This window comes from Aquarana catesbeiana, linkage group LG04 (genome assembly GCF_042186555.1).
Source record: "Aquarana catesbeiana isolate 2022-GZ linkage group LG04, ASM4218655v1, whole genome shotgun sequence".
Classification (NCBI taxonomy): Eukaryota; Metazoa; Chordata; class Amphibia; order Anura; family Ranidae; genus Aquarana; species Aquarana catesbeiana.
Window position 1 is genome coordinate 138,994,095 of NC_133327.1, and position 22,267 is coordinate 139,016,361.

The window sequence follows — 22,267 nt, forward strand, 5'->3', positions numbered from 1 at the left end:
GTATAAGGAATTTGTGGCTCTTCTCCCAGGACCTTTTTAAGATATTATTAAAACCTAGTTTCAATTTCATCCACAACCCATGACTTAAAGTGGAGTTCCACCCAAAAATGGAACATCCACTTTTTGGAATCCTCCCCCCCCCCCCCCCCCTCCGGTGTCACATTTGGCACCTTTCAGGGGGGAGGAGGGAGCAGATACCTGTCTAATACAGGTATTTGCTCCCACTTCCTGGCATAGATCACAGCGTTGATCTACGTCACTTCCGGCGCCTACTCTGTCCTCCCCCTCTGTCTTCTGGGAGACACACAGGTCCCAGAAGGCAGCAGGGACCAGTGAGGACGCGCAGCGCGACATGCGCAGTAGGGAACCAGGAAGTGAAGCCGCACGGCTTCACTTTCTGATTACCCTACCGAGGATGCCGGCGGCAGCAGCCGAGAGCCTTTATAGGCTTACCTGTAGATAAAAGTCAGAGATAGGAGTTTACTCCCACTTTAAGCATGCATGGCAGTGTGTATAGGAGACCTTGGGGAAGCCTTTCCAGGTAGTGGGTTCTTCTGCTCCCTTTCCTTATGTATGTTTTAAGGCTAGGCTGCATGGAGCAATATGGCATCAGTGCCACCTATCCGTGCCACCCATCCGTGCCCATCAGTGCTGCCTTAACTGTGCCCATCAGTGCTGCCTTAACTGTGCCCATCAGTGCCGCCTCATCAGTGCATATCAATGAAGGAGAAAAATCACCTGTTTGCAAAATTTTATAACAAACTATGAAACATGATTTTTTTTTTTTTCAAAATTTTCCATCTTTTTTTGTTTGTTTAGCAAAAAATAAAAATCCCAGCTGTAATTAAATACCACCAAAAGAAAGCTCTATTTGTGGGAAAAAAATGATAAAAATTTCATTTGGGTACAGTGTTGTATGACCGCGCAATTGTCATTCAAAGTGCGACAGCGCTGAAAGCTGAAAATTGGTCTGGGCAGGAGGGGGATTTAAGTGCCCAGTAAGCAAGTGGTTAAACAAAAATTGTATGATCTGGTATAATACGAGAATTTTTCTTTGTCTGATCGGATAATATCAGATGAACTGTTGTGATCGGCTCTTGAAAGCTCTGTACTAACGATCCGATTTATTGTACGATCGCTTCGAAAACGGTATTCTTTGTCCAATTTTCGTATAGTGTGTATGGGCCATAATCGTGGTTTTCTCTAGGGACAACGGTGATATTGGTTTTAGATCTTTAAACTGTTTGTGTTAAAGGGGCTGCCTTTGGAGGAAAAAAAATGCTAATAAGTATGAAGTGTAGGCACTTAGAGGTGCCTGGGCATATTTGCAGGAATGTGTATTTTGCTATACTCAAATGGCAGATCATTCTGATTGGACAGAAGTTCCTGAATATCTGGTAATGGCTAACCCTGTTTGCCCCTTCTTTCCTCATTCTGTTGGATTTCTGTTAGATAAGACGGTAGCCTGCTATAGTAATGGTTCACTAGGAACGGTAGCCTGCTATAGTGATGGTTCACTAGGAATGTGTGGGAGGCGGGAGGGAGCAGGAAAACTTTGACTCTTCAGGAAGTGTCAGAGCTTTGCATAGTGGGACAACAGCAAGTTTCTACAGGGTTTTTTTTTCCTGACTGAAGAGGGAATAATAGTGCAGTGTTGATCACTTGCCATTCTCTAAGTGATTACTGAAGTTCTAAACACCATACATTTCGCTATGAATTCCCCCCCCTACACCCCCCCCCCCCCCCCCCAAGTACGCTAGAGTACACTTCTTTAGAACAAGGCCTAAGAGATGATCAGGTATGACCCTGGCTCAGGTGAACCTATACTCCATTTTAAAGAAGTAGTCCGGATATGATTCTGAATCATCAGTCTTCATTTAATAGTGCCAACCTGCCTCCAGGAAGGCTTTTTACATGGCATTCATATGTATTCTTTTACTCACAGCATGCTCCCTTTAATCTTCCTGTCCCCTGCAACATATATTACGTTTCCTTCCATCCTATACTACGTTGTATGCCCTTCCCCTTTTATGTTGTAGCTTACTCGGGGTTATGGACTTTCCTGAAACAGTGCTGGTGAATGGTCTGATAATTCACATTATCAGTACCAAGAAGTACCTGGTGTTTTGTACTCTCCTGACAGCACCTATGGCTAAAGACATTAGCTTATGTTGCAGTTGTTGGCATCACTGGCCATCCTGTATGAGTCCTGACTGCAAAGTTGTGTCAGTCTGTCAAGAAATAACCCCTGAAGCTTTGCTGGATTCTGGATTTTGGTGTTTGGAATCTTCTCTGCATTAAGGTAAAAAAAAAACTTTCTGCATGCAGCCCCCCCATATACTTACCTGAGCCCCATCTTGATCCAGCAATGTGTACAAGTGCAACAGCGCTCTCCCTCCTCATTTGCTCCCACTGCGTCTATCCCAGCCAGTGAGGAGGGGGTGGGGCCAAGCAAGCAGCTTTCTATGGAGGCACTTGGTGGGTGGGAGGAGCTGGGAGTGCTGGTTGGGCCTGAGAAGATAAGGATCAATGGTTTTGCACAGAGCAGGAGAGTATAACATGTATGTTATGTTTAAGGTATCTTCTACCTGGCTTCTGGGTGCTGGACTGTGGCTGCTCTCATTGGCCAGCATGGGATGACGTCACTCCTGCGCACGCACAGGTATGCAGTAGGGCTGAAACGATATATCGATAATAATCGATATGAATCAATATCGTTAACGATTTTCATTATCGATTAGTTGGTCCGCACCTTCCTCCCTGCCCGCCCGGTAAATAAATCCTCCTGTGTACAAGGCGCTGCCGTCTGTGACCAGGCACATCCGCGCCTCTCCTCGCCTCGCCTCTTCTCCTCGCTGACGTCAGCTCCCCACTGATCTTCTCAGCCCTGCCCGCTGCTGCCTCGAGGGAACAGAGGCGAGAAGCAGCCGTGAGGAGAGCAGAGCTGCACATTGTGAAAGGTAGCGGCTAATATATAACACAGTAAAAACGTACAGTACATTCATTTTTATGACCAGTGCTCCATCCAAACTCCTAAGTATTCCTGGGGGGAATACGGGTGTTCCGGGGGTTGGCTGGAATAGTAGTGCCCCATCATTTTTTGTGGGAGGGGGGGAAATAGTCATAGTGCCCCATTGGTGTTCCGGGAGGGGGGGAATAGTGCCCTATTGGTGTTCCGGGGAGGGGGGGGGGGATAGTGCCCCATTGGTGTTCCTGGGAGGGGGGGATAGTGCCCCATTGGTGTTCCGGGGAGGGGGGGGAAATAGTGCCCCATTGGTGTTCCGGGGAGGGGGGGGAATAGTGCCCCATTGGTGTTCCAGGGAGGGGGGGGAATAGTGCCCCATTGGTGTTCCGGGGAGGGGGGGGGATAGTGCCCCATTGGTGTTCCGGGGAGGAATAGTGCCCTATTGGTGTTCCGGGGAGGGGGGGGGGGGAATAGTGCCCCATTGGTGTTCCTGGGAGGGGGGGGAATAGTGCCCCATTGGTGTTCCTGGGAGGGGGAAATAGTGCCCCATTGGTGTTCCTGGGAGGGGGGTATAGTGCCCCGTCATTGGTGTTCCCGGGATGAATAGTGCCCCATCATTGGTGTTTTATTCTGCAGTTTGAGTGTAATACTCAGTTTTTTCATTATTACTTTTAAATAAATGGAAAAATTGCATATTAGGTTTTTTATGATTTTATCCGATTAATCGAAAAAATAATCGGCCGATTATGAAAATAATCGTTAGTTGCAGCCCTAGTACTGTATGGAGTCATACGTCACACAGGTATTGTGCCAGAAGGTAAAGTGAGCTGTGCAACAGTTTAGTGTGCATTCCAGAGAAGACTGAGAAGACAGATGGGTTTCCTTTATTGCAAAAGAGTAGAGCTGGGCGATTTTCTCCAAAAAAAAAAATCAAAAAATTTTTTTTTTTTCCCTGATGGACACTGCGCCGGTCCTGAGGAGCTGCGGGCAGGAGTCTTTAGGCGAGGCCGTGGGTTCGGCGTCCGGCCTCGTTGACTAGGCCGAAGCCGCGGCTTCACCTAAAAACTCCTGCCCTCAGCGCCGGTCCTGGTGAAAGAAAAAAAATCGATTTGCTGAAAATTTTAATCGATTTGACCTCTCAACTCGATTCAAGATTCAAATCAAATTTTTTCAGCCCTACAAAAGAGACATTGCTTGTTTCTTCTGCAATAAAGAGCCTGCCTGCTCAATTAGAAGTGGGGCTGTAGTTTCGCTTTAACACAGGTAAGGGGGCTTACAGTGGTCAGCTTCTATTCATTTTATGTAAAATCTTTATAGAAAAAGAAAAAACTGTTGCTGTAGCTACTTAAAAGGTGTTACCTGGAACTCTGCTCTAATGTGTTAATCTTGTCCTTTCAAATCTACCCTCTCCCCAGATTGACAATGCTGCTGTCCAAGAGTCTCTGTTGCTCTTCCACCCATAGTGTTTTCAATCTCTCTATTAGATTTTCACTCTTTTCTTTAAAAAATATAACAATTAAACATCAACATCTATACATCATATCCTTCTTAAAAAATACATATAATGATATTTTAATATACCAAGTCGTAAATTAATAAACTTCATTATCCCTCAATTTCTTTGTTTCTATATTCCTACCTTCCCCATTTCCGCCATATTCATACCTCTAATACATACATACCATTTACACACACAGAAAAAAAAACCCTGTTCCTTCCATTTATAGAAATTCTAACATTTCTTTTGATGACCGAAACTCATCCCATTTTTGCCATACTTCTGGCATTTGGTTTAGTATAAACCCTTCATCTCTTATCTGTTTTTCCATATACTGAATTTCGTTCATTTCACATATTCATTCCGCTATTGTTGGACACCTTGTTTCTTTCCAATTTCTTGCTATTAGTGTTCTGGCTGCGGATGTCATGTGGTGGAGGATATCTGTTTTAATTGTTTTTATTGATTTTGATGTCAAAGATAATAACGAGATTTCCATACTTGGGATCTCCTCTACTCCTGATACTTTATAATGGATCTCAAATATCTTGTTCCAGAATCCTCTCACCCCCTGACAACCATACCATATATGTTCCAACATTCCTCTTTCTATTTTACATCTCCAACACAAATCTGGGTTTCCTTTATTAATTAAATTTAAAGCTACTGGGCATCTATACCATCTCATTGCGATCTTATAATTTCTCTCTTGATATCTATTTGCTATAGGTGTTCTATGTATAATTTCAAAAAAATTTTCCATTCTTCCTCTGATATAGATTCGCTTGAACAGCACTGATAAATTCTCTGATTAATTCTGATAAACTGATAAATTCGCTTGAACAGCACCGGATTTCCCATTTCTGCTTCCCACTTTATTCCGGTTATCTCTCTAAGGGGACCGGAAGGGAGTAACTAATCGTATATTTTCGATCATTTTTTAATCAGGCCTTGTTCTTCAAGTATTTTTTCAAATTGAGTTAATGGTCTATTTATCTTAGATATTTTTGCCTCTAAATGTCTGCAATTTTTGGTATTGCAGCCATTTATTTTTATTTTCCAATCCCAATTCCTGCAACCCAGGTAGTTTCCCATTTGCAAGGACTTGTTACCATTCTTGCGTGTTCAATTTTATTCCATTTTAAATAATTTGTAACCTCCATAGCTGGAGGAAATTCGGGCTTAGAAAACAAAGGTGTCATAGGTCCAATCATTGTGGAAAGATTCCCCCCTTTCTTCCACCCATAGTGAAGACACCCTAACAGGAAAAAGTCTGAAAGGAAAACTAATGCAGCCACCACTTTAAGGTTTTAACCTCCCTGGCGGTATGATTATTTTGGATTTTAGGTGCTGAAAGCGGTACCATTATTTTGCATGGAAATTTGGCGTTTTATATTGTAGGTCTGTAAATCTTAACAATAACACACTTAAATCTGTCCAAACCAGAGTCTAGTAGATATCCCGGGTATGAAAGTTTGAAACACAAAAACATAAATTATAATATAATAAATAAAAATAAATAATTAAAAAAAAAAAAAAAATAGTAATAAAATAAATTTCCCCATAATTCACTATCGCTCAATTCTGCAAGTGTTCTAATTTACTATCGCTGTTTTCTAGATGGTCTAAAGCCACTTTTGACGTAAAGGGACACTTTTTGGTTGCTATGGACAATCTCCAGTTTCCAGGCAGAAAGAACAGAATATATCATATAAAACTGCATGCAGGGCATGGGCCAAAGCACTGGGGACAAAAGGGATGTGAAATCATTTCATACAGTACTGTAATCTGTAAGATTACAGTGTACTGTATGTATTGTGATTTTTACTTTTTTTGAATTTGCCGCCAGGCTCCGCCCCCGTGCGTCGCGCCGCTCGCAGGGAACGGAGCCTGGCACGGAGAGGCTTCGGAGGAGGACGGAGCCCTCGGACACTGCGGGGGACATCGCAGGATCCCGGGGACAAGGTAAGTAACGCCGCCCCAGGATCCTGCAATGCGATCCCGAGTGTGGCTCGGGGTTACCGCTAATGGTACTGAATTTTAACCCCGAGCCACACTCGGGAAAACCGCCAGGGAGGCTACAGACTGCCACATATTACATTTTTTGTTTGGGGTTTTATTACCGCTTGAACAGCACCGGTCTTCTCTAAATGCCAAAAGGTATCCTTCTCGGCTTTTAATGTTCTGAGCTTCCTGCAGACTCCCTGAACGTGGCCATTCCTTCATGGTAATAACTGCTTATCATGCTATCTCAATCTCAGATGCTCTAATGGCTTCCCATATTTCCAAATATTAGCCAAGCTGTACTGTCATTGGCTTCTATATGAAACACTAATAAATCTTCTATTGGTGAGCAACTGTATAGCACATGAGTCATGTCTAAATGGCAGAAGTGACCGGTTTTGAAGAGGCACTGGTATGTGGGGATGCAATCTGGTTATTTTGTTTTATTTGGTGACCACCAACACAAATATTCTTTGTATAATAGAGTTTCTCTAATGCTGTGGAAGCAGTTGTGTTACTAGTGTGATATGCAAATGAGGCTGTGGCTTGAAGGAACTATGAGAAACTTGTCACAGATATTCTGTTTTGTGGGGTCTGTGGTATCTGGAGATGAAGTCCTTAGTTAAAGTGTTACTAAACCCAGTACCCTGCATTCGCTATATCTGGTCTCCCACAGTACACAAAGTGGAAATGCAATTGTTTTGCTAAATATAAACTGCTAAATACCTTTTCTCATCAGCAGTATTTAGCAGTCTTGTGACGTCCATCAGTGTCTGGCCGAGCACTGGTTGAAGCTTGTAGGAGAAGTTTTCATTCTTCTCTGACTGACTGTCCTGTGAGGCTGCGTGGCCCCTGACCCTATCTGTTTGGACAGTGCTGATTGCCCCTGTGCTGATCACATGCACCCTCCCAAAAAACTCTCTAGCAATACACCCCAAACTGAGCATGTGCAGGGTGCCCCCAAGGCTCTGTTCTATCAGGAGATGGATTGGGGACAGTGAAAGAAGGGGATGATCACAGAAGACGGGATCAAACAGCCTTTTTACACAATCCAGAGGATTAACCCCTAGGGCTCCACAGTGAGTATAACGAGCACGTTTTACTGCATATACAGACCGATTTTACTGCTGTGGGGGTTTAGTAACACTTTAATGCTTTGTTTGGTGACCAACACTCTATCCTTTGGATATTAGGGTTTTTCTGTAGTCTCGTGCTATAAAAACAGCTGTGTAAAAGAGTGTGATGTACATGTGAGGCAAAGGCTTGAGGGACTTGTGTATGAAGATCTTTGTACTGGTCTCTGGGGGATCCCACCCTATCAAGTCTCATGAGATACTGGAGCACATCTGCACTATTCCCATAGATCTCCTGCATAAAATAAGATGTTTGGTTTGTTTATGTAGAAATCTTTACATAACCACTACAGTTCTGTAGATCAGCTTGCCTCACCTTGATGGACTTTTTGGCAAGATTACATGTGGCTATAATGGCTACTGCTGCAGTTTAGCTGGTAATGCACCGCAGACCTCTGTACTAATCGGATTTAATTCAGGGAAAAACTGCTTCCACAAATGGATCTAACGTCATCTGATCTGTTAAATGGCCTATAGGATGTCAGTGGAGAGTACCTTTTTCAATCCAAATGTCCTTGTCAGAACAGTTTGTTTTCCCCTATGTTTGCCTCCATTGAGTGTCATTTGTTTTCTTAGCTGGATGGAGCCACAAATGCAAAGTATGAAGCTCTGTAAGGCCTCATACACATTGGGCGTTTGCCCAACTCCTCTAAGAACCTTTTCTCCTGGCAGGAGAAAAGCCGCTTAAACCAGTGCTAAACGCCGCTGGGCTACTTGTCCCTACAGGTATGCTTATAATAAAGCTTACTACCTGTAGGTACAAGGAATATCTCAAACACGCACCATTTGAGATATTCAGTGTTACTCCAGCCTGCTTTTTGAAGGAACGACATTCCCGTGCCGTTCCTTCAGAGCTCTATGCTGTGGACTTGACTCCCGTGCGTTGGACTGGCGCCATCGTGACTCGCCCACTGAAGCGGCCACAGCTTGAAGACGAGCGGTGGCACTGCACAGCTGGGGGGCTTCATTTTAAGGTAAGTATTTCATACTATGCTAGTGTCCGGTGCGCGGATTGTTTTATTTATATTAAATACACACACACACACGATCTAAAAAGTCTACACACCCATGTTAAATTTCAGGTTTCTGTGATGAAAAAAAAAATATACAAAGATAAAGATAAATGATTTCAGAACATTTCCACCTTTTAATGTGACCTAAAAATTGTACAACTCAGTTGAACAACAAACTGAAATCTTTTAGGTGGAGGGAAGTAAAAATAAAAAACTATAAAAATATGGTTGCATAAGTGTGCTTCACTGTGGGTATGGTGTTCTTTTGGTGATATGCAGTGTTGTTTTTGTGCCAAACATATCTTTTGGAATTATGGCCAAAAAAAGTTCAACCTTGGTTTCATCAGATCATTACACATATTTTCCCACATGCTTTTGGGAGACTTCAGATGTGTTTTTGCAAAGTTTAGTTTGAATGTTCTTAAAAAAAGGTTCCGTCTTGCCACTCTACCCCATAGCCCAGACATATGAAGAATATGGAAGATTGTTTTCACATGGACCACACAGCCACTATTTGCTAGATATTCCAGCAGCTCCTTTAAATGTTGCTGTAGGCCTCTTAGCAGCCTCTCTCAATTTTGGAGGGACGTCCAGCTCTTGGTAATATTACTGTTGTGCCATATTTTCTCCACTTGATGATGACTGTCTTCACTGTGTTCCATGGTATATCTAATGCCTTGGATATTCTTTTGTACCCTTTTCCTGACTGATGCCTTTTAACAATGTGATCCCTCTGATGCTTTGGAAGCTCTCTGCGGACCATGGCTTTTGCTGTAGGATGTGACTAAGAAAATGTCAGGAAAGATCTACTAGAACAGCTGAACTTTATTTGGGGTTAATCAGAGGCACTTTAAATGATGGCAGGTGTGTACTGACTCCTATTTAACATGAGTTTGAATGTATTGAATATATTTATTTTTTTTACATTTTGTGTGCATGAGGCCTTATGCACATCCTTATGCATATACACAGGCTCTATTGCCATATGGACAGCTCCACAGATCGCCAATGAATCTCATTGTTTTAAATGATTTGTAACGTTGTACCAAATTTATATTGCTGGGTAACTCAAAACTACTATATGTATGATCAGATCTTTTGCAGTGTTTAACCGCTTGCCGACCGCCTCACGCAGATATACTGCGGCAGAAGGGCACGTACAGGCAGAATCGCGTACCTGTATGTTGCCCTTTAAGAGGCGGCCTGCGGGCGTGCACGGCAAGCTCCGTGAACCGGGTCGCGGGTCCTGCGGACTCTATGTCCGCGGGGATACCCGCGTTCGTCTCACAGAGAGGAAGAACGGGGACATGCTAATGTAAACAAGCATCTCCCCGTTCTGCCTAGTGACACTGTCACTGATCTCTGCTCCCTGTGATCGGGAGCAGAGATCAGTGACGTGCCACACACAGCCCCCCCCCCCCCCCCCCCCACAGTTAGAAACACTCCCCAGGACACACTTAACCCCTTCACTGCCAGTGTCATTTACACAGGAATCCGTGCATTTGTATAGCACTGATTGCTGTATAAATGAAAATGGTCCCAAAAATGTCTGATGTGTCCGCCATAATGTGGCAGTCACGATATAAATCGCTGATCGCCGCCATTATTAGTAAAAAAAAAAAATTATAAAAATGCCATAAAACTATCCCCTATTTGGTAAACGCTATAACTTTTGTGCAAACCAATCAATAAATGCTGTTTGCGATTTTGTTTTTTTTTTGTTTTGTTTTTTTTCCCCCTAAAATATGTAGAAGAATACTTATCGTCCTAAACTGAGGGAGATATATACAGTGGCTTGCGAAAGTATTCGGCCCCCTTGAACATTTCAACCTTTTGCCACATTTCAGGCTTCAAACATAAAGATATAACATTTTAATTTTTTGTGAAGAATCACCAACAAGTGGGACACAATTGTGAAGTGGAACGAAACCTATTGGATATTTTAAACTTTTTTCGCAATTAAAAAACTGAAAAGTGGTGCATGCAAAATTATTCGGCCCCTTTACTTTCAGTGCAGCAAACTCACTCCAGAAGTTCAGCGAGGATCTCTGAATGATCCAATGTTGTCCTAAATGACTGATGGTGATAAATAGAATCCACCTGTGTGTAATCAAGTCTCTGTATAAATGTACCTGCTCTGTGATAGTCGAAGTGCCGGTTCACACTACCGCGACTTGGGATCCGACTTGTCAGACCTCAAGTCGCTTGACATCTGAAAGTCCATGTAAGTGAATGAGAGCCGTCTATATGTACGCTACTGAAGTCGCTCCGACTTCAGAAAAGGTCCCTGTACTACTTCAAGGCGACTTGTAGGCGACTTGTACCCATTGATTTCAATGTAAGTCGCCTACAAGTCGGATCGTGATCTATACTGAAGCGACTTCACAGGAAGAGAAGATGTTTTTTTCAAGCAAACCCCTCCCTCCCCCAGAGCGGATTGTAGTTTGATTGGCCACTGGAAAGTCGCCTGTCCTGGAGGCGACTTGAAGTCGCCTTGTAAGTCGCCCCAAGTCGCTCCAAGTCACGCTGTGGTGTCGCCCTCAGGTCGTGTCCAGGTCGCCTCGCAAAGTCGCGGCCAGAGTCGTGTTGCCCCTGTGTGAACCGAGCCTCAGGGTTCTGTTGAAAGCGCAGAGAGCATAATGAAGACCAAGGAACACACCAGGCAGGTCCGTAATACTGTTGTGGAGAAGTTTAAAGCCGGATTTGGATACAAAAAGATTTCCCAAGCTTTAAACATCCCAAGGAGCACTGTGCAAGCGATCATTTTGAAATGGAAGGAGTATCAGACCACTGCAAATCTACCAAGACCTGGCTGTCCCTCCTAAACTTTCAGCTCAGACAAGGAGAAGACTGATCAGAGATGCAGCCAAGAGGCCCATGATCACTCTGGATGAACTGCAGAGAACTACAGCTGAGGTGGGAGAGTCTGTCCATAGGACAACAATCAGTCGTACACTGCACAAATCTGGCCTTTATGGAAGAGTGGCAAGAAGAAAGCCATTTCTCAAAGATATCCATAAAAAGTCTCGTCTAAAGTTTGCCACAAGCCACCTGGGAGACACACCAAACATGTGGAAGAAGGTGCTCTGGTCCGATGAAACCAAAATCGAACTTTTTGGCCACAATGCAAAACGATATGTTTGGCGTAAAAGCAACACAGCTCATCACACTCAACACACCATCCCCACTGTCAAACATGATGGTGGCAGCATCATGGTTTTGGGCCTGCTTTTCTTCAGCAGGGACAGGGAAGATGGTTAAAATTGTGGGGAAGATGGATGCAGCCAAATACAGGACCATTCTGGATGACAACCTGTTGGAGTCTGCAAAAGACCTGAAACTGGGACGGAGATTTATCTTCCAACAAGACAATGATCCCAAACATACAGCAAAATCTACAAAGGAATGGTTCACAAATAAACGTATCCAGGTGTTAGAATGGCCAAGTCAAAGTCCAGACCTGAATCCAATCGAGAATCTGTGGAAAGAGCTGAAAACTGCTGTTCACAAACGCTCTCCATCCAACCTCGCTGAGCTCGAGCTGTTCTGCAAGGAAGAATGGGCAAGAATTTCAGTCTCTCGATGTGCAAAACTGATAGAAACATACCCCAAGCGACTTGCAGCTGTAATCGCAGCAAAAGGTGGCTCTACAAAGTATTAACGCAAGGGGGCCGAATAATTTTGTACGCCCCACTTTTCATTTTTTTATTAGTTAAAAAAGTTTCAAAAATCCAAAAGATTTCGTTCCACTTCACAATTGTGTCCCACTTGTTGGTGATTCTTCACAAAAAATAAAAATTTTATATCTTTATGTTTGAAGCCTGAAATGTGGCAAAAGGTTGAAAAGTTCAAGGGGGCCAAATACTTTCGCAAGCCACTGTATATATCTCTATCTCTATTATATTCTCTCTATCGCAGGGGTGATCAAATACCACCAAAAGAAAGCTCTATTTGTGGGAAAAAAGGATGCCAATTTTGTTTGGGAGCCACGTCGCACAACCGCGCAATTATCAGTTAAAGCGACGCAGTGCCGAATCGCAAAAAGTGCTCTGGTCAGGAAGGGGGTAAATTCTTCCGGGGCTGAAGTGGTTAAGTGTCGGTTCACACAGAGGCGACTTAGCAGTCGCGCTCCATGCATTACAATGGAACCTTTCTAATAGGAGCCACTCAAGTCACTCAGACTTAGAAAAAGGCACCTGTACTACTTTGGAGCGACTTCGGAGCGGCTTGCATTGACTTCTATACAGAAGTCGTTTTGAAAGCTCCGCTGAAGTCGTACTGTACGGGGTGGCTTCAGTCGGACGGCTTTTAAGCCGTCCCTGTGTGAACAGGCATGAAAGGAAAAGTATACTGTAGGTTGCTGGTCGTTACTTTGACAATGCTAATTGCCAGACTGTAATTTTGATGTGATGTTTTTTGTTCAGAAACAGGTGTTCTTATTTATTCTTTTGCATGTTTTGTTCTGTATCAATAATTCAAAGTATTATGCCAGGTGACATTTTCTCAAATATAAGCATAGGCAGCTCACAGATCTTTCTCAGTACAGGTTTCCTTAAAGGGGTTGTAAACCCTCGTGTTCTTTCACCTTAATGCATCCTATGCCCTCGTTCCCTTCTTCTCTGCCCAGGGTTCTCAGGTCTTGACTGGATAGATTGATAGCAGCGCAGCCATTGGCTCCCACTGCTGTCAATCAAATCCAATGACTTGAACACAGGGGTGGGGCCGAGTCCAGCATTCTATGTCTATGCACGCAAATGCTGGCCTTCGGAGCGCTCCCACAAGGTAACCCCTATGGAGAGCGCTTCTCCCAGGGGGTTTACCGATGAAAAGAGGAGCCGCTAGCATGCATTAAGATTAAAAAAACCTTCTGCCTTTTACAATCACTTTAGCACGGTTGCATGTGGTGTTCCATTTATTTGTGACCCAACCAATATCGCTATATGTACTTTGAGCAATGGATATATTGCCCAGTGTTTTGATCCTTTTTTTTTTTATATATAAATGTCACAAATTCTAGTTCTCAAATCATCTGTGTGTCTTACCAAATTTTCCCCACGGGAATCCTTATATCCTTTAAGCCTCAATTCAACGTAGATGCTGTTTGGGGTTGACATCTTAGTTTTTGTAGGTGTCGTCATGCTAACATGTGATTAAATTGTTCATGTTGTTAATGTTCTTTTTATTTATTTATTCCCCCCCCTCAGAAGCTGGCAGGCTGAAAGAAGCGTTCAGCTCACCGGACGGACTTTCTGGCTTTTGACCCTTTAGCTGGTAAGTTGATTACTGCTTCTGTGTATCTCAAGGGATATTTTTCTCAAAATAAAAAAGATGTACTTATGTGCATTGATATTGCACAGAGTGGTCCCTTACCACCTCTTTTGGCAGTCCCTGGCTGGAGCTGTCCTCTTCTTCGATGCTCCAAGTGCCTCAATATCAAGCCTGTTGCTAAGAGGGCACGTGTGTGTGTGTGTGTGTGTGTGTGTGTGTGTGTGTGTGTGTGTGTAATCCCAAGCTGGGCTGTGTACGCGTCTGGTAACCCTCACTCCTCCCTCACAGGAGACTGACTGCAGCAGGAGCCTATGGCTCCTGTTGCTCAGTGTCTCCTGTGGGACCAGGAAGAGGAGCAGTGCTGCAGCCAGAACCGTGAGAGGAGTCTGATAAGCAAGAAATGCATTAATGTATAAGTTTTAAAATTTAAAACAACTTAAATGCTTCCAGGCATCTGTAACAATAAAAGTCTTGGTTACGAAGAAACATATTGGAGGGCTCAGTAGGCAAATCCTTACCTGGTGCAGTTTATTCTAATGTTGAGGCTTACTGTAAATATCACAAGCACAGGCTTTAATATGTGAACTGGCCACAAAGCAAAGATTCATAAGGGTGTCATTTTACTCAATGTCTCTTTATTATAATGAAATCCATCTGTACTGTGGTATGTAACAGATATGTCTGCTGGATGTATTTTATAAGAGGTATTCAGAATGCTGAAGCATTAAAAGCGCAGTCAATGTGACACCCTTAGGGGCTTGCAACTGACATCTGGTCTAGTCTAGAATAACATTTGTAACAAGGTTTACGCCTTACATTTCTGGCTGTCTGCAAAAAGCTTAAACTTGATGTTTAAACCAAACTAGTTTGGTACAATGTAAATGGGGACTGGGGGAGTGAAAACCGCACTTGAGTGAAAATGGACCTGTGAAACTGCTGGTTCACACAGGGGCGCCTGACAAGTCGCCTCCCGTTCTGTACTACGGAATCGTTCTAATAGGAACGACGGTTCCTGTACTACTTTGGGGGATACTTGAGGCGACTTGCATAGACTTCTATACAGAAGTCGTTTTGCAAGTCGCCTTGGAAGTCGTGTGCAGGTCGCCTCGGTGAGGCGACCTGCAAGTCGTGCTGCCCCTGTGTGAACCGGGGCTTAGACATAGCCTTGTTAGGCTGGATACATATGTAAAGGGCAAAGGGGGGACTAAAAGTTATTTCCTAAAGTAAAATGTTGCTCTGGGCAGCCTTCACTGCTTCACACATTATTGGAGACTTGAGCAATTTGGGCACACGTTGAAAGGATGGATCAGCCATCTTTAGTCTATCAGCAAAACTATATTATAAACCGTTTGGGTTCACTTTAACGTACCTGTAGACTCAAAAGTGCACCTGTGCCCAGACTATGGACAGAAATCTGTTTAGATATTCTTAAAGCAGATCTATACACACCCCCAATGTTGTTGTGTTTTTTTTTTTTTTTCCTGCTTACTAGGTTGCAGTCTCCTGCAAAATTCAGATACTGGCCCACCCAGCAGATCCAGCGTTGTCCCTCTGAGATCCTCTTCCCCTTATTATCCTGCGTGCCATGTTCTTTGTGGCGTCATCAACGGCTGTTGGCTCTTTTGGGTTCAGCTGGCGGGCCTCCTGATGCGCTGCTAGACCTGCCCACCATCCTCCCTTGTGAATGGAAGACAATGCCTCCTGGAATATGTGATATGTGCATATCCAAGGAGCAAAAATTGATCTTAATGGAGATGAGGGACTTTTCTTTTAGGGTGAAGATCTGCTTTAAGCAGTAAAATTATTTTTAAAAAGTCATCACTGACCTCAGTTCACTTTTTAGACACTTTCCTATTATTCAGGCTTCAGCAGGTTCAGAAAGTTGGGTCTGTATAGGAATGAAGGAGTGTAGCAGATAACCTTGGCTTAGCTTTAGGGAAGGCACATTGTCAACCAAAATATACTCATGTATATTTTATGTATCATGTGGATGCCCAGAAATGAATATATTTTAGGTCATGAATATTGCTGGCAGTATTCCATTCTTAACTATTTGACCAATAGACTAATATGTTCTGGTTTACAACATTTCCTACATAATTGGTATGGGCCAAAAATTACTAGAGATTGTACATGCCTAATAGACCTGCCGTAATTCTTGAGCCATCCTATTAGTAGGGTATTTGGGGGGGGGGGCTGGGTGCCAGACAAAAGCTTTGTTCTGGTAGCATAATGTGCCTAATGAGTATTAAAACATTTAACCTTCAGAGGTTTCTTAGCTTGTTGATGACTAAATGGCTGTTTAGTAACTTTCAACACTATAGCAGAGACTGAAATCTTAATTCTTTTAGATCAAATGTTTTATATGTTTGTTTTTATGTAAGAACAGTTTGTTGCATGTGTCTGCTAGTAAATGGCTTGATGTGCAAAGGGGACCTTTCTCCTAGAGACCATAGTAACAACCATTTTGTAGGTTTTTTTATTAAACTTAATATAATGTCCTGGTGAAAAACCTGTTTCATTTTGCAGTGGTTACACGGATTTGCGTGGGACAATGAGCTCGGTGGCGGTTCTTACCCAGGAAAGCTTTGATGAGCATCGCAGTGGGCTGACCCAACCAGCGGTCAGAGGTCAGTTACTTTTATTTTTTTAACTTTTATACAGTAGCTTTTGTGTACTTTCATTTGACTAGAACTTACTCGACTAGGTATGTGTCTTACAGTGGCAACCATTGGATCAGAGGAGGAAACTGATCCCCCCACTTACAAGGATGCATTCCCACCCCTCCCAGAAAAGGCAGTTGGCAATGAGACACCTTCTGAACCTGCAGGTGCATGGAGTAAGATCCGGCCTATCAAGTCTTCCGTTATCACTCAGGTTGGGTCAGCAGTATTTTATGTTGATAATGTGGAGGTTGCATGGATGGGCTCAAAAGTATTTCTGTATGTGGTTTCTACCACTTTCTGTTGTGTTTTTAGGACATGAAGTAAAGGCATATCTACTCATAGTGAAGGAAAATCCCTTCTTAAATGGCTGTCACCTGGACAGATTTCAGAGAAGAAAGGGCGCCGCTCACCAACTTAGTGCATTGATATGTAGATGAATGTGGCCTCAGCCAGTGCCGCTTCAGCCATGTCTTATTGATGTGTTTCGCCCTGCTCACCGGTCTGGCAATAGATGTTGCCCACCTTAGTTACCAGCCCCAATGAGTGGGGCAAAACATGTCGGGGTGTGGCTGGAGCAGCGCTGGCTGAAGCAACATTCATCTACACTGAGCATAAATATAAATGCAACACTTTTGTGTTTTGCCCTATTTATCATGAGCTAAACTCAAAAATCTACTACTTTTTCTATATACACAAAAGGCCTATTTCTCTCATATTCACAAATCTGTCTAAATCTGTGTTAGTGAGCACTTTTCCTTTGAGATAATCCATCCACCTCACAGGTGTGGCATAGCAAGATGCTGATTAGACAGCATTATTATTGCACAGGTGTGTCTTAGGCTGGCCACTATAAAAGGCCACTCCAAAATGTGCAGTTTTACTGTATTGGGGGGTCTGAAAACCAGTCAGTATCTGGTGTGACCGCCATTTGCCTCAAGCAGTGCAGCACATCTCCTTCACATAGTTGATCAGGTTGTTGATTGTGGCCTGTGGAATGTTGGTCCATTCCTCTTCAATGGCTGTGCGAAGTTGCTGGATATTGGCAGGAACTGGAACACGCTGTCATATACGCCGATCCAGAGCATACCAAACATGCTCAATGGGTGACATGTCAGTTGAGTATGCTGGCCATGCAAAAACTGGGATGTTTTCAGCTTCCAGGAATTGTGTACAGATCCTTGCAACATTGGCCATGCATTATCTTGCTGCAATATCTTGCTGCAACATGAGGTGATGGTCGTGGATTAATGCCACAACAATGGGCTTTAGGATCTCATCACAGTATCTCTGTGCATTCAAAATGCCATCAATAAAATGCACCTGTGTTTGTTGTCAATAACAACATATGCCTGCCCATACCATAACCCCACCGCCACCATGGGCCCACACGATCCACAACGTTGACATCAGCAAACTGCTCACCCACACGGTGCCTTACACGCTGTCTGCCATCTGGCTCTGTACAGTGAAAACCGAGATTAATCCGTGAAGAGGACACCTCTTCACGCCCTTGAATGTGAGCATTTGCCCACATAAGTCGGTTACGAGCATGCAGATGAGCTTCCCTGAGATGGTTTCTGACAGTTTGTAGTGAAATTCTTTGGTCATGCAAACCGATTGTTGCAGCAGCTGTCCGGGTGGCTGGTCTCAGACGATCTTGGAGGTGAAGATGCTGGATGTGGAGGTCCTGGGCTGGTGTGGTTACACGTGGTCTGCGGTTGTGAGGCCAGTTGGATGTACTGCCAAATTCTCTAAAACTCCTTTGGAGACGGCTTATGGTAGAGAAATGAACATTCAATTCAAGAGCAACAGCTCTGGTGGACATTCCTGCAGTCAGCATGCCAACTGCACGCTCCCTTTAAATCTTGCGACATCTGTAGCATTGTGCTGTCATAAAACTGCACATTTTAGAGTGGCCTTTTATTGTGGCCAGCCTAAGGCACACCTGTACAATAATAATGCTGTCTAATCAGCATCTGGCTATGCCACATCTGTGAGGTGGATGGATTATCTCGGCAAAGAAGTGCTCATTAACACAGATTTAGACAGATTTGTAAACAATATTTTGGAGAAATGGGCCTTTTTTGTACATAGAAAAAGTCGTACACCTCCTGAATGGTGCACTGACGCCAGCTACCTTCACTGCAACTGGCGGACAGATCTGTCTCCACTTAGAGTGGCACTGCACGTTTCATTTGGATCAAATGGACTTTAGTTGATATGTTTGACCTTGCAAAGGCACATCAGTAAATAAGCAGTAGTCTGCTTCACAGCTCATTAAGCTTTTGGTTGAGAATAACTGCCAAATGACTACAGTCTATTTATTTTTACGGTTTACCTGCCAAAGGATTTGTAATCCTGTACAGCCAGGAAGGTGGCACGCTTATTTCCATGTTTAGCAATGCAGCTTCCTGTGTCACCAGTGCACCATCAGCTTATTCACTTGACCATGAGCCAATTTAATCACATCTATTCAGTAAGGAAAGTGGTCCGGGAAGTATTTGTGCTCTTTCTGGCTCTGCGGTAAATTTCAGTGGCTGAATAAAAAAAATTCAGATCCGTTAATGGGTAAAACCGTCTTCAGCAATTTCACTTTTTGCCTGGAGTTTCACTTTTAATGCAGATGATTTGCAGGGTCTGTTTACCCCAAACTATTTTATTTGGAGGTGCTGTCAGTTTGAATCATCCACTGGTTTTCTTTCATCTCTTAGGAATTACAGTAGCAAACTTGGCCTTTTCCCTTAATTTAAGTTTTGGTTAAATTAAGGCAGAGAAGGCGTTCGACAGAGTACATTGGGGGCACCTGAGGGCAGTACTATCCATTTGGCTTTTCTGATAAAATCCTGTCAGCCATTATGGCTCTATAGTCTTGCCCTTCGCCACAAGTATATGTGGTAGAGATGCTATCATCCCCATTTAAAATTACCAATGGCACACATCGGGTATGCCCCCTATCCCCTCTCATATTTGACCTAGCCATGGAACCTTTAGCAGAACATATTTGTTCTTCAAAGTTGATTTCAGGCTTCCCCTCTGGTGCCACTGAGCATAAGATTGGCCTATTTGCGAATTACATCATTTTGTTGCTCACGAATCCTCATTCCTCCCTAGCTGCAACCTAGTCATTACTACACAATTTCAATGAAATATCCTACAATAAGGTAAATGCATCCAAATCTCATACTTTTTCTTGTTAAAATAAAATCTCTCATACTTGACCTAGGTCTAGATATTGTCACTAAAAACCTCCTAGCTATGCAATATCCTTTTCAGTGGTCTGAATCGGGTATAGAGTACCTGGGGATTACCCTAACTAAAAATCCGAACAATCTATTCTAAGAAAACTACCTCCCCTTCAAACAAACATTCCAACAGTCTCTCACGCGAATTTCCAAACACATTCTCATGGGTCAGCAAATTGACTGCTTTCAAGATAACCACCCTCCCCTAACTTATATCTATTTCATTCTCTTCCCATACCTATTTCGAGCTCTTATCTTAAATCCCTACAATCTACACTAGCTAAGTTTATTTGTAGAGGCAAGAGACCAGGGCTGCAAGGACCAGGCTCATCAAACATAGATCAGTGGGTGGGTCAGGATTAGTAGACATTACAGACTACTACCACGCAACTATCCTAGCTCAGCTTAAAAATTGGTTTCTACCCTATCCCCAGTCATTGCGGAGCATTATTGAACGTCAACTTTTCCCACACAAAAATCTCAAGCTCTGGCTATGTAGCCTTCCCCGGAAATCTGTGATACCTTCCTTCCTCTCCTCCCCATATTAGCAACTGCCAGAGTTTGGCGTAAATTTACTTCCACCTTATGAAAACCCACCCCTTTAGCACCCATCAAACTTCCTTTATCCAGCTTGCAACTACTATTCCCGAACTAAACCTCACACTGGCCTCGCCATCCCCACATCCTTCTAGATGAATCACTCCAAAGGGATCCATTAAAAACATTCCAACAATTAGTCAGATTTTAAATTGCCCCCGCAACCTACTTACAAATTGCCCATTGTCTGCAACACAACCCTCACCTCCTCATACCTAACCAAACCCTTACATTCTATGCTCTAAGCCAACTAAAGGTATCTCACTGTTTTACAATTTGCTCCAAGAAAAACTAGTTTTTCAACACTCACACACATTTTTCCATTGGAAACGAGACTTGGAACACCCCTACTCCTCTCACCAATGGTAAACGGACATCCAATCTACCTACAAAGCTACAAAATGCACTTCACTATGGGAACTAACCCAAAGCATAATACAACGCAAGTGGTATCTGTTTTGGAGGAACTGTGGAAACAAGGGCTCATTATTCCATGTACTTTCACCTGACCTAGCACTCTTAAACTTAAATATCACATTTTTCCCTTACCAATTCCATGAAGTAGTAACCCATATTCTACTTGCTGCCAGACAAAATATCACTAAACGTTGGAAGATGCCCAATATTTCTTCAATCCTATGTGTAATAAAACGGGTCCAGGACCACTTTTCATATGAAACTACCCTATCTGCTGATAGATGCACTGCTATCAAATTTATCCAGGCATGGAAACCTTGGTCGTTATAGTATGACTCTCATGTTAGACTCTAAATAAGACGGTGTTAATTCTCTAATGCATATGGTGCACAACCCAACCCCCCCCCCCTCAAGTTGCTACTCTCTACCCCATTTAATTTCTACCCCCTCTCTCAGGCTCCGCATTTTCATTTTAGATAATTACTCAACTTCCAAGGGAAATTACCCCCAGTAGGCTTGTTTTGCTTATGTTTATATTTTGATTTCCGTTTACTGTACTTAGAAGTAGATGCGAAACATGTTGTAGGTACTTGTTATATTGCCACACCTCATGGCATCTTATTCAGTACTTACGGTTGTTTAAGTCAAATTTAAAGACAAAATTTTCAGGTTACGATGTGATCTCCCCGTATGAGGGGTACTATGTTTGTTTTTGCCATACCACCCATGTACAATAATTATGAGCCTTCCCTTTTTATTGTATCTTTGTCTTCTAAATACCAATAAAAATGGATTGAAATTTTAAAACAAAACAACTTTATAGTAATCCCAGAGCTGTGCTGAAATTTTCACATACCTGATTATGCACTGCTTTTTGCTTGACAATGGTAACCTGTATTGAAATATTAAACTTCTGCATTGTATACAAACTTGTTCTGAAATGCTTCATGTGTACAATTTGGCATAAATTTGACGAATAGTTTTGTTAGATTAACAAATTTACGAGCTAGTTTTCGTTTCTTTCTCCTGTTCTGCCATGAAAGATGTCTGTTTATTCTCTTAGGTGTTCCATGTCCCTCTAGAAGAACGCAGGTACAAGGACATGGCTCAGTTTGGGGAGGGTGAGCAGGCAAAGATTTGTTTGGACATCATGCAGAAGACTGGGGCTCAATTAGAGCTTTCTCTGGCTAAAGACCAAGGCTTATCCATCATGGTTTCTGGAAAACTCGATTCTGTTATGAAGGCAAGAAAAGAGATCGTGACCCGGCTGCAGACACAGGTAAGGTGTCTGTTGTTCTGTGCACTTTAGAGCAGATGTTGGGCCGTAGCCTTGACACCTTACTCCCCATGGCACTGATCAGCTGGGGGCGAGAAATGTGCATTCTCTAAGGGGATACTGCAAAGGGATGCTATTCATGCACATGATGCAAGAAAAATCCCCTTAAGGTTAAATTACATGCTTAC

General features: G+C 43.1%; 1 protein-coding gene across 2 annotated transcripts in view; it reads left to right on the forward strand.

Annotated features, from left to right (window-relative positions):
- HDLBP (high density lipoprotein binding protein) overlaps positions 1 to 22,267 on the forward strand; it is a 94,854-nt gene that overhangs the window by 17,130 nt on the left and 55,457 nt on the right. The window contains exons 2-5 of one of the 2 annotated variants that reach the window (XM_073625773.1): positions 13,818 to 13,884; positions 16,411 to 16,511; positions 16,589 to 16,758; positions 21,867 to 22,082. In XM_073625773.1, the coding sequence (XP_073481874.1) occupies positions 16,436 to 16,511; positions 16,589 to 16,758; positions 21,867 to 22,082 (462 nt within the window). In that variant the 5' untranslated portion in view covers positions 13,818 to 13,884; positions 16,411 to 16,435. The remainder of the gene's footprint in view (positions 1 to 13,817; positions 13,885 to 16,410; positions 16,512 to 16,588; positions 16,759 to 21,866; positions 22,083 to 22,267) is intronic. The other variant, XM_073625774.1, reaches the window with a different exon arrangement.